Source organism: Urocitellus parryii, chromosome 1, assembly GCF_045843805.1.
Source record: "Urocitellus parryii isolate mUroPar1 chromosome 1, mUroPar1.hap1, whole genome shotgun sequence".
Lineage (NCBI taxonomy): Eukaryota > Metazoa > Chordata > Mammalia > Rodentia > Sciuridae > Urocitellus > Urocitellus parryii.
In genome coordinates this window covers 275,212,469-275,224,727 of record NC_135531.1, presented here as the reverse complement: position 1 = coordinate 275,224,727, position 12,259 = coordinate 275,212,469, and the positions used below count along the sequence as shown (strand labels likewise).

Genomic DNA, 12,259 nt, shown 5'->3' with positions numbered 1-12,259 from the left:
AGCCTCAGAAACATATTTATTTTCAAAACCAAAGAATAATTTGCAAACGCTTGACTCACTTTATCAAGTCTTAATTATTTAATTTATTTATTTATTTTCTTTCAGTAATGGAGATGGCACTAGAGCCTTTCACATGCTAGGCAAGCACTCTGCCACTGAACTATGTCCTTTTAAAAAAATGTATTTTAAGACAGGGTCTAAGTGGCCCAGGCTGGCCTTGTGATCCTCCTGTCTCAGCCTCCCAAGACGCTGGGATTACAGGGATGTGCCACTTAGCCACATCCCCAGCCCTTTTTTATTTTTTATTTAGTGACAGGGTCTTGCTAAGTTGCTTAGCAAGTTCAAACTTTCGATCCTCCTGCCTTTGTCTCCTGAGTTGCTGGGATTATGGGTATGCACCACTGAACCCAGCCATAATCTGATTTTTAAAAAACCTATAGTGTAGGGTTTAATTTTAGGGCAAAATATTAAAAACTTTCTTCATAAGTCCATGACTAAGAAATAAAGGGATGAATTTCTTTTTGAAATTGTCATGGAAATCTCAGCCAACACAATAAGGCAAGGATAAAGAAGACATGAGGATTAGAAAAAAAAATAAGTCATTATTCAGAGATGACATAAATATATCATGGAAAACCCAAAAAAACCAACAGGTAATATAGCAAGTTCATTAGATAAAAGGAAACTTGCCAAAAAAATCAAATGTGTATTGCCACATTGTGTAGTGGTGTACAACTCTAATTCTAGCTACTCAGAAGTAGAGGCAGGAGGATAGAAGTTCAAGGCCAGCTTGGGCAACTTAGCAAGATCTTGTGTCAAAATAAAAAATAAAAATGGTTGAGGATATAGCACAGGAGTAGAATAGCACAGGGTTCAATCCCTAGTTTAAAAAAAAATCAGTTGGGTATTTATTGCCAGCCATGAACAGAGGATACAATTTTGAGAGGTAATATCATTTATAATAGAAAACCCCCCACAAACACCTAAGCTAGAAGTCTAAAAATGTAAATACAAATATGTGTTTGCTATATTATACGTGATAGTGACCAAATTAAAGAATATCTAAGGGCTTGGTCTATAGCTTAGTGTAGTGGTAGAACACTTGCCTAGTATTCATTGAGCCCTGGGTTCTACCCCCAGCGCCCCTGCCTCCCCCTTTTTTTAATATATATATATATATATATATATATATATATATATATATATATATATACACACACACACACACACACACACATACATATATGTGTGTGTGTATGTATATATGTATCTATCTATCTATATAATCCCAGTCACTTGAGAGGATAAGGAGGGAGAATTGCCAAGTTTGAAACTAGCATCGGCAACTTAGTGAGACCCTGCTTCTTTAAGAAAAAGAAAAAAAGGGTTGGAGGTGTTGCTCAGTGGTTCAGCACTTTCTCAGCATGGAAAGGCCCTGGGCTGTACCCTAGTACCTCAAAAAATAAAACAAAACAAAAGGTAAAACAAAAAACCTAAAGTAGAACTGGTGCCTTGCACACATATGGGTTCAATCCTAGTACCACAAAACAAACAAACCTGAAACCTTTGAAAAGGAGGGTTTTATTATATTTTTAGATTGGAAAGTTAATGTTGCAAGATGTCAATTCATCACAAATTCATCTATACATTCATAGTAATTCCAATCAAAACAACCTACATATTTTGGTTTTCTGGGGGGTGCTAGGGATTGCATATCCTAGGGTCTTGTGCATCCTAGGCAGATGCTCTGCCACTCACTAGGTATACCCCAGCTCTTTATTTTTATTTTTTTAATTTTTAATGTTTATTTATTTATTTTTTTTTAGTTTTCGGCGAACACAAACACAACATCTTTGTTTGTATGTGGTGCTGCGGATCAAACCGGGGCCGCACGCATGCCAGGCGAGCTACCCCTTGAGCCACATCCTCAGCCCCCCAGCTCTTTATTTTAGAGGAAGGACTGCTAAATTCCCCAGGCTAGCCTTGAATTTGGAATCCTCTTGCCTCAGTCTCCCAAAAGCCTGGAATTAGAGTACCTGGGATTAGGTGTATGTAACGGTATAGCAACAAGAGGTATTTTTGTGGAAAAGGAAGCTGATAAATAAGTAGGCCTGGGGGCGTAGCTCAGTGGTAGAGTGCTTGCTTGGCACATGTGAGGCCCTAGGTTGGAGCCCCAGCACACCCCCACCCCCAGACTAAATAAAGTAATGTGAGATGATTAAAGGGTTCCTATGAACTTCTCATGGGAAAGGTGAAGTTTGACTGCTTTGGGGCTGGTATTAGGCGAACATCTCTTTGGCATTTCTTTGGTTTTACTGCTCTAGGGATACTGTTGGGTGTTTTCTGAAGAGTGTTCCAGAGTCTTGGTTCTTGGATCTCGAGGGCAAAGAGCATTCTGCTGTCACATGTCGTTAGTAAAAGTTTCCTACTGCATTCTCCTCTTAAGGAGAAGAGAATTCATGATATGTAGTAAGATTTTAAGACTTAGAGAAATTTAAGAGAAAAGAAGCAAATATAATTTTGTTTCATTTAGGATTTTCTAATCTTCCTTGATCATGAACATTTTCTTTGAAACACTGGAGTGATTTATATATATATATATTTGTTTCTTGCCCTATCTGTGAAGTAGCCAGGGGCTGAATTGAAGAAACAGATGGTCAGGCAAGTGAAGATTTACAGGAAGTCACAGAGCTATAGAGTCTTTGATGCAAACCCAATTTTTCTAAAGAAAAAAAAAATCCAGTGCTTTTTTTTTTTTTTAATATCAAACACTATTTTTCCTGTGAAATAGCATTTTAGAGATGGAATAAACCTTAGTGATATCCTTGACTAGTAATCTTATTATGTTGATGAGGCAACTGGGGACCAGACAAATTAAGTGCCTAGCCCCAGGTCAAGAGCTTGCAGACTAACAAAAGGAATGAAAGGATCCGTGACTCAGTGACTCCCAATTAAGTGCTCTACTGCCCTACATAATTATGAAGCAAATCTGTGTCAACGTAGGGTGAGACCAAATTGACTATCCAGATTGGGCAGGTGCTCATAGGTGCTGAATGATTTACCTGGAAAGAGAGATACCAAGCTCTGCCCAGGTGTCAGGTAATTTTGAAATGAAGACTCAGGATCCACTTGGTGACTGGGTTATGATAAAGCCTAGTATTGAATATTGTTGTTGTTTTTTTTTAAGAGCTTAATCGCTTTACTTGTGTCATGTCTTTCTTCTCCTTCTCAAAGTGACAAATGCCATTTAGAAGGGATTTAAAGTTTCTGATTAGAAGTGATTTCACAACTCTAATTAGGTGCATCTTAGAGTGTAACAAGGTTGGGAATAATTTTTCTAAAATGTGTCAGACATGAGGAATAGAAGAAGAAGAATGCAGTTTATTATTACCCACACCTGGCCTAACCTGTAGGGCAGGGAAGGGCATGTTTACCACAGTCTTGCTGTCAGGAAGCGCAGGTGAAGATGTGAATGGCAGGAGTAGGTAAAATCAAAACACACCTTGATGAGGGCTGGACCACAGTGGGCGAAGGTCCTCAGATGCAGTGAAGAAGGGCAGAGAGGAGGAGGGACCACAAGAGGAGACAGACAAAAAGACAGCTGAAAAGAGGAGGGTAAGTCAAGGCATATAAAATGGGGTTGAAGAAAATAAGTGAGTACAAGTATCACCCAACTTTTGGACATTAAAAGGAGCAGTAGTTCTTTTTATGTGGAAACATTTGAGCTGTTGCTGGTGGCCAGTGAGCAGAGAGGACAGCCTGGCTTGAAAATCTGCAGACTTCCATCAGTGGGCGTGGTTCCCTTAGGGACAAAGGAAAAACAGGCAGAAACAAAGAAGGCATGTATACCTTCTCCATCTCTTTGCTTCAACTCTCTCTTAGGGACCTTTTTGTGAGTGTGAATGGAGTGGTGGTGGCTGCAGCAGAGTATGATTTTGGGATTCCAGAGTCCCTGAGGAAAATACTGATATCAGGTTGATTGCACCCCATCAAGCTCCCAGTGTCTGCAATCTAGTATTTATTTAATATGGTTTCAAGTTGCTTGAGAAAATCTGTTACAAGCAATCCTTCAGCTGGGCACAGGGGTGCTATAACCCCAGCAGCTTGGAAAGCAGGAGGATCCCAATTTCAAGAACAGTCTCAGCAATTTAGTAAGGACCTAAGCAACTTTTTCTTTTTTGGTACTTGGGATTGAACTCAGGGGCACTTGACCACTGAGCCACATCTCCAGCCCTCTTGTATTTTATTTAGAGACAGGGTCTCACTGAGTTGCTTAGGGGCTTGCTTTTGATGAGGCTGGCTTTGAACTCATGATCCTCCTGTCTCAGTCTCCTGAGCCACTGGTATTCCAGGTGTGCGCCACTGCACCCACCCAACCAGCCTTAAGTAACTTAGTGATACCCTATCTCTAAATAAAAGATAAAAAGGGCTGGGGATGTTGCTCAGTGGTTAAGCACCCCTGGTACCAAAAAAAAAAAAAAAAAAAAGCAATCCTTCATTTTCTCAAAAGTAATGACTTATATTCGGTCCAGTGGTGCATGCCCTGTAATCTCAACAATTTGATAGGCTGAGGCAGGTGATCACAAGATTGAGGACAGTCTCTGCAATTTAGCAAGATCCTGACTCAAAATAAAAAATAAAAAGGGCTGGGGATATAGCTCAGTGGCAGAGCACCCCTGGGGTCAAGCCCCAGCACCGTAGGAAGAAATAAAAAAAGAAGAGAAAAAAAAATTTAATACAACTAAAAGGGGGCCAGGGTCTGGGTTTGTGGCTCAGTGGTAGAGTGTTTGCCTAGCATGTGGGAGGCACTGGATTCGATCCTCAGCACCACATAAAAATAAATAAAATAAAGGTATTGTGTCCATCTACAACTAAAAATATTAAAAAAAAGAGGTGAGCCTTTAAAATAAATAAATAAATGGGGGTCAGGTCTGGTAGGTGCATACCCATAATCCCAGTGACCAGGAAGGTTGAAGCAGGAGGATTGCAAGTTTGAGGCCAGCTTCAGCAAGATCCTGCATTAAAATAAGAAATAAAAAGGACCTAGGATATAGCTGAGTGGTAAATTACCCCTGGGTTCAGTCCCCAGTGACAAATAAAAATATTAATTAATTTTTAAAAAAGGAAACAGTAAAGTCAGGAGTGTGTAGAACTAAAACTTACTTAAAATTCTATGAGGATCATTAATTTATTTGTTAATAAGTCTCTCAATTTCTAGTATTAGAATTATTCTCTGCCCACCAAACAGCAGTTTTAGGGATCTACCTATCAATGCTGCCCAATATTTAAGAGGCAGCAGAGGTAGCAATGGTAAAACAGGAAAGCTGAGGTGAAGAACAGGGCAATTTAAACAGTCTTTTTTTTTTTTTTTTTTTTGGTATTGGGGATTTAACCTAGGGTGCTGTATCACTGATTTAAACCCACAGCCCTTTTTAATTTTTTAATTTTGAAACAGTCTCACTAGGTTGTCTGGGTTGGCTTCAAATTTGTGATCCTCCTGCTTCAGCCTCCCCAGTTGCTGGGATTATAGGTGTGCGCTGTCTCGCCCAGTGTATTTAAAATCTTTATTATATTACTTTTCTCTGGTTATAAAAATAAATGCCCACTGTGGAAAATACAGCTCTTTGAGAAATATGAACACAGAAAGTGAAAGTACTCTGTCCCTAAGAGTGAATCACTTGTTTTCCCCTCTAACATTTTATTTGAAACTTCAATAACATTTATTTAAAAAATTTCTTTTCTTAAATGGGACCATATTATGTCTAACAGCAATTCGCCTTTCAATGCTAAAGATTTTATTTGGTCAATTGAGTACACAGAAATCTACCACATTGTTTTAAAAGATTGCATAGTATCCTATGGTATGAATGAATCACAGTTTAACCACATTTCCACTAATGGAAAAATGTTTTTACAATTAATTTTCTTTGGTGGGTATTCTTCTTCACTCACATATCCTTGTGCATGTGAAAGCACTTTTGGACATAAAACCCTAGAACTGGATTTGCTGGGTCTAAGGGCGCATGCATTAACATTTTTATTAGACTGCATTTAAATTTTAAATTTCCACAATCCTCTGTAGTTTGAAATGGCACTAGCACAGTTCTTTGTTGTCTCTCAAGCAGCCCTCAGCAAGCCTAGCTTTAATTCACTGAAATGATGGTTTCCTGCCACAGACTGGCATGTGACCTTAGGTGTTTTTAGTTTACACTTCAAAACCAGTTGCACTGAGACTGGTGATGCAGTAGTTGCCTAGCATGTGTGAGGCCTGGGGCTTCACCCCCCAGTACCAAAAGGAAAAAGAAAATCATCTGTATTTTTTTGGTGGTGGTGGTGGGCTTGATTCCTTTTTTTTCCTCCCAAAATGACATTAGGTTCGGATATATTTTTGAAGTTTTTTTTTTTTTTTTTTTTTTGTTCAATGGTGTAAGGGATTGAATAAGGGTGCCTAACCACTGAGTCACATCCTCAGCCCTTTTTTATTTTGAGACAAGGCCTCCCCTGAATTGCTGAGGCTGGCTTTGAACTTGCAATCCTCCTGCCTCAGCCTCCTGAGCTGCTGGGATTACAGGCGTGCATCACTATGCCTGGAATGTTTTCGGAGTTTTGAATAGCATTTAGTAAAACAGATGAAACAAGACTAATTTATTATCCAATTCTTCCTTCTTTCATTGGTTGGAGTGTATATTACATGTTGGTGTCCTTGGGAGGGCCACTACGTTACCGGCTGCAAAAGGCCATACCTGCCAATTCTCATTTCCTTAGCATATGGTTACAGTTTCTAATGCTTTTCCCATAAGAAACCTAAGTCATCAGTTTTGGCCACCTTAAGTCACACTTCCATTTGGAGAGGACAAAAAAGACATACTTTATTTCTTTGGGGGTACTGGGGATCAAACCCAGGGTCTCCCTTATGCTAGGTAAGTGCTTTCCCATTGACCTACAATCCTAGAACCAGAAGATGAAATTATAAGAACACTGATAACAATACCTTTCTGTTATAAACTGATTTTTTTGTTTCCTATGGAATATGTATGTATGTATGTATGTGTGTATACACACACACACACACACACACACACACATTTATGTCCTTATTTATATATTTAATACTGGGGATTGAACCCAGGGGTGCTCTACCACTGAGTGGAATTCCCCAACCCTTTTTTATTGTGAGACAGGGTCTTGCTAAATTGCCCAGATTTGACTTGTATTTGTAATCCTCTTGCCTTAGTCTTTAGATACCTGGGATTACAGGTGTGCACTACCATGCCATCTTGAATAACAGATTTTAAAGTATCTGTGCTATTTATTGGAACTGGGCGTGGTTGTGCACCCCTATAATCCCAGTGGTTTGTGAGGCTGAGACAGGAGGATCTTGAGTTCAAAGCCAGTATCAGCAAAAGCAAGCCGCTAAGCAACCGAGACCCTGTCTCTAAATAAAATACAAAATAGGGCTGGGGATGTGGTTCAGTGGTCGAGTGCCCCTGAGTTCAATTCTGAGTACCACAAAAACCAAACCAAAACAAAAAACTGTACCATTTATTAACTGGGCAATTACTAATGAACTTCCTTAGTGTTAAACACCCCCCCACACACACATGTTAAACCATATAATTGTTTATATAAATCAAATACTGCATTATCCCTACCAGATTATATATTTCATGAGAGGAAGGAACTTGGTTTTGTTCATTGATATTTCCCTAGCTTCTAGAATAGTATTTGGCATATAAATTATGTACCAAAAGATGTTTGGTACGTATTTGTTGAATGAATAATGCATTCTTTGAAGCCAAAAATATCCTATATTTTGTGTCCTTATAGCAAATGCCAAGTTGTTGCTTAAAATTAAGGAAAAACAAATCCTCATTCAGGAATAGAAATATAAGACTTTCTTAGAAGCTATGTGTAAAATATTTCTGGCCTAAATAACATTCAAGATTCTTTCTTGCCTTAATATACTTTTTTTTTTTTTAAAGAGAGAGCGAGAGAGAGGGAGAGAGAGAGAATTATTAATATTTATTTTTTAGTTTTCAGCGGACACAACATCTTTGTTTGTGTGTGGTGCTGAGGATCGAACCCAGGTCGCATGCATGCCAGGCGAGCGTGCTACAGCTTGAGCCACATCCCCAGCCCCTTAATATACTTTTTTTTTTTAATTTTTATTTATTTATTTTTTTTTTAAGAGAGAGTGATAGAGGGAGGGAGAGAGAGAGAAAATTTTTTAATGTTTATTTTTTAGTTATTGGCAGACACAACATCGTTGTTTGTATGTGGTGCTGAGGATCGAACCCGGGCCGCACGCACGCCAGACGAGCGCGGTACCGCTTGAGCCACATCCCCAGCCCTTAATATACTTTTTAAAGAATCAAAATTCAATACAAGAACACATACTCGTACTATAAAAACTAGAATTAAGTGGGTAAATTTTTTTTTTTTTTTTTAGTATCAGTGATTAAACCCAGGGGTGCTTAACTACTGAGCTACATCCCAAGAATTTTTTATTTTTTCTTTTGAGACAAGGTCTTACTAAGTTGTTTAGGGCCTTGCTAAATTGCTAAGGCTGGTTTTGAACTTGCAATCCTTCTGCCTCAGCCTCCCAAACCACTGGGATTACAGTTATGTGCCATTGGGTCGGGCTAAATATTTGTTTTAGAAAGCAGTGCACTGTATTTTTTTTTTTTTAATTGGTACTGGGAATTGAACCTAGGTGCACTTTACCACTGAACGATATCCCCACTCCATTTTTTAAATTTTGAGACAGGGTCTCACTTAGGGCCTTACTGAATTGCTAAGACTGGTCTTCAACTTGCAATCCTCCTATCCTCCTGTTTCAGCCTCCAAATTGTTGGGATTACAGGCAACCACAGCATCCCAGCTGTTTTTTTTTTTTTTTTTTTTTAAGATTTGAGATCATTGTTGTAAAAATCAGATCTGAGAGTTAAACTTCTTGGTCTCAAGCTATATAATTAAAGTCAATTTTCTGACAAAGCAAAAAAATGTCCACAAAAATCAACATGGCTTCAAATTGTTAATAGAAAGCATAAAACTATATTTTTTACTGTTACTTGTACAAGCAAGAAGACAAAGAAAATATTTACATGTAACTTTTATGCTCTGGACTATGCTAATGTTATATACATAAATGACACACCTGAGATATCTGTCCTCAAATACATATGACATGGATGGGATATTTGCCCTCAGGTTCATGTCAAATGTGCAGTTATTTGGATTCGAAGCCAACAACAACATAACAAATGCAGAGAACAACAGACCAAAAAAGAAAAAAAAAAAAAAAAAAACAGAAAGAAATCTTCATTAAGGCAAGATCCATTTAAATTTAGAGCTTACACTGGATAATAAACAGTTTGTGAAATAGTCAGAAGAGAAGGGAGAGAAATATTCAAGCAACAATTTAAGGAAGTCCATTTTATAAGATCATTTAATTCCAGTTGTTCAGTACTTATTTATGTCAGACCACCTCTTTACTGAATGTTGAGTTTCCTGTACTCAGACTTGGAAAAAATCATCTTGTGGTTTGAAAATAGCATACTCTCAAGATAGTTGAGTGAAAAGTATATTTTTGGCTTGCTATTTTTTTTTTTTTACAACAAATTCTACTTTAAAATGAGGGTGAATTAACCAGATTTGAGATTAACTCTCATTGGTAGAACTGTGGGAGGTTATTCACTATGCTTGGAAGATAATGGACCAGAGCTGGGCGAAGTGTGGCACACCCCTGTAATCCAGCAGCTCAGGAGGCTGAAGGAGGAGGATGGAGAGTTCAAAGCCAGCCTCAGCAACAGAAAGGCACCAAGCAAGTGAGGCTGTGTCTCTAAATAAAATACAAAATAGGGCTGGGGATGTGGCTCAGTGGTCAAGTGCCCCTGAGTTCAATCCCTAGTACCCTCCCCACCCCCCAAAAAGATAACAGATTAGATTTTATTTTGGCAGGGGGAGGGGTGGGAATCAGGGATTGAATCCAGGGGTGCTTAATTAAGAAGCCACATCCTCAGCCCTTTTTAAATATTTTATTTAGAGACAGGGTCTTGCTAAACTGCTTAGGGTCTCATAAAGTTGCTGAGGCTGGCTTTGAATTCACCATCCTCCTACATCAGCCTCCTACCTCAGCAACTGGGGTGCTGGGATTATAGGCATTTGCCACCATGCCCAGCTATAGATCAGATTTTCAAAAGTGTTTTATACCTAAATCATTGACAGAAGAGGACCTGAAATAAAGAAGAGTTTTTGATATGTTAATTTTTTTTTTTTTTTTTTAATTTAAGAGTATAAAGGGGGCTGGGGATGTGGCTCAAGTGGTAGCGCGCCTGGCATGCGTGCGGCCTGGGTTCGATCCTCAGCACCACATACAAACAAAGATGTTGTGTCTGCCGAAAACTAAAAAATAAATATTAAAATTCTCTCTCTCTCTCTTTCTTTCTTTATTTTTTTAGAGAGAGAGAGAGAGAGAGAGAGAGAGAGAATTTTTTTTGGCAAGAGTTCCAGGCCAGCCTGTGCAACTTTGCAAGACCCTGTATTAAAAAAAAAAGAAAGAAAGAAAGAAAAATTGGGGGAGCAAGAGGGAAGCTTTCCTAAAACAGAGTAGAGGAAGAATTGTGCTCAAGTTAAAGAACAAAATCTGAAGAATACCAACAGCAGAAACATTCTGGAGTAAAATGAATGCCAATAGCTCTCTCAGTATGAATTTACTAAAATTAAAAGGTAAACAGCCTCAACTTGTGGAGGCTTACAACATCAGAATGTGCAGCACACTTGTGATACCAGACCCTCTAGGAAAAAAAGAAATACTCAAAACAAAAATTTTAAAGGGTATGGAAATGACTCTAAAGTGAAAATTAGAACATTCTAATTTACTTTCAATAAATGAAAATAAAAATCACGTAGGATTAGAAGATACTATTACGTTTTTGATCACTTATCCCAGAAAGTGAATTATTAGGATCGTATCTCTTCAAAGCCAATGTAAAAGTCAATGATCCTTCTAAAAATATTCAGAATAGGGTACATTTCAACATTTAAGAAACCGCGAAATAAGTGTGTAAATTATTTGAAAAAAATGAAAAAATTAAAAATTTGACTGATATTATGCTTGTAATATTTCTAAAACATTTAAAAATATGTGAATATTATTACTTCTATTTTAAAAGGTATAAGAAAAATTACTCTTTTGGGGGGCTTCTAGGAAAACTTAAGGCATAATCAATATCCACACCCAAACGTGCATGCGTGTGTGTGTGTGTGTGTGTGTGTGTGTGTGTGTATCTCTAAATTTCTTTTTAGGGATCATTATCTATTTAAGGTGCATGAAGAGCTCAGTCAGTGACAGTCCAGGAATCAGAAACCAGCTCAAGTCGATCATTTCATGAGCATAACAAATCACCCAGAAGCCCACCTTTAATAACTAAAGCAGTCATAAAAACAGGCCGATAGTTACCCTACTCCAGCGAGAACATAATCCTCGGTCTTATTGTTGTGAAGCAGATGTCATTATGGGTGGGGCTGACGCGCCGAGCAGCCGAAACATTTTTGAACCACCCCCCGCCCCCCGCACACTTTCAATGGGATAGAAGGGGCTCCAAAAGGTAAGGGGAGGACTCCCAATCTCCCATTCCTGCTAGGAATGAGCAAGTCTCGACGTGGCCGTGGTACTCCTAAAGACCACAGTGAGATTTCCTCAAATTCCCCACAATTAAGTCCTACTCTGCGAAAGAGACCGTCCCTCTCTCCCCTCCCCTGCCGGCTCCTCCTCGGGACACTTGGCTGAGTCTTTCTTTCCCTTCTTCCCACGCTGAGGTGAGGCGGCACCCAAGCTGGAGACGCCTGTTTTTCTCTGCGCGCGGAGGGAACGCTGCGGGTAGGAAGCCAGAGAGGCGGGAAGGGAGCGGGCGGCATTGTGGGGAGGCAGAAAAGGCTCGCCCGGGACGAGCCGGGCTGGGGGAGAGAAGGGACACGAGGGCCGCTGGGCCGAGGTGACGAGGGAAATCTCTGACTCCGAGCTGGGACAGGGCGCTTCCGGCGGGCCACGGTCGTTCTCGGCCTGGCGCGGCCCACCTTCCAGGCCCCAGCCCGGCCGTTTAGGGGATTAGGAGAGAGAGAGTAAACCGCGGCTCACACTTGCCTCAGAGCGGGTGACCAATAATTGATAATAGTCTTTGCTCGGCGCCGGGCCTTGTCCTACAATTTCGAACAGTGTCTCCGGCAACCACGACGCCATCTTGGGACGCCACCGCCG

The 12,259-nt window shown here is 39.7% G+C and overlaps 2 protein-coding genes across 2 annotated transcripts in view; one reads left to right on the top strand and one right to left on the bottom strand.

The window, feature by feature from the left end:
* Positions 1-12,241, bottom strand: part of Fbxo36 (F-box protein 36) — a 90,010-nt gene extending 77,769 nt beyond the window's left edge. The window contains exon 1 of the mRNA XM_026396274.2: positions 12,146-12,241. Coding sequence (XP_026252059.1) covers positions 12,146-12,241 — 96 coding nt within the window. The remainder of the gene's footprint in view (positions 1-12,145) is intronic.
* Trip12 (thyroid hormone receptor interactor 12) overlaps positions 11,862-12,259 on the top strand; it is a 148,437-nt gene continuing 148,039 nt past the window's right edge. Inside the window, exon 1 of the mRNA XM_026396213.2 lies at positions 11,862-11,881. The gene's annotated coding sequence lies outside the window, so the exon portion shown is untranslated. The remainder of the gene's footprint in view (positions 11,882-12,259) is intronic.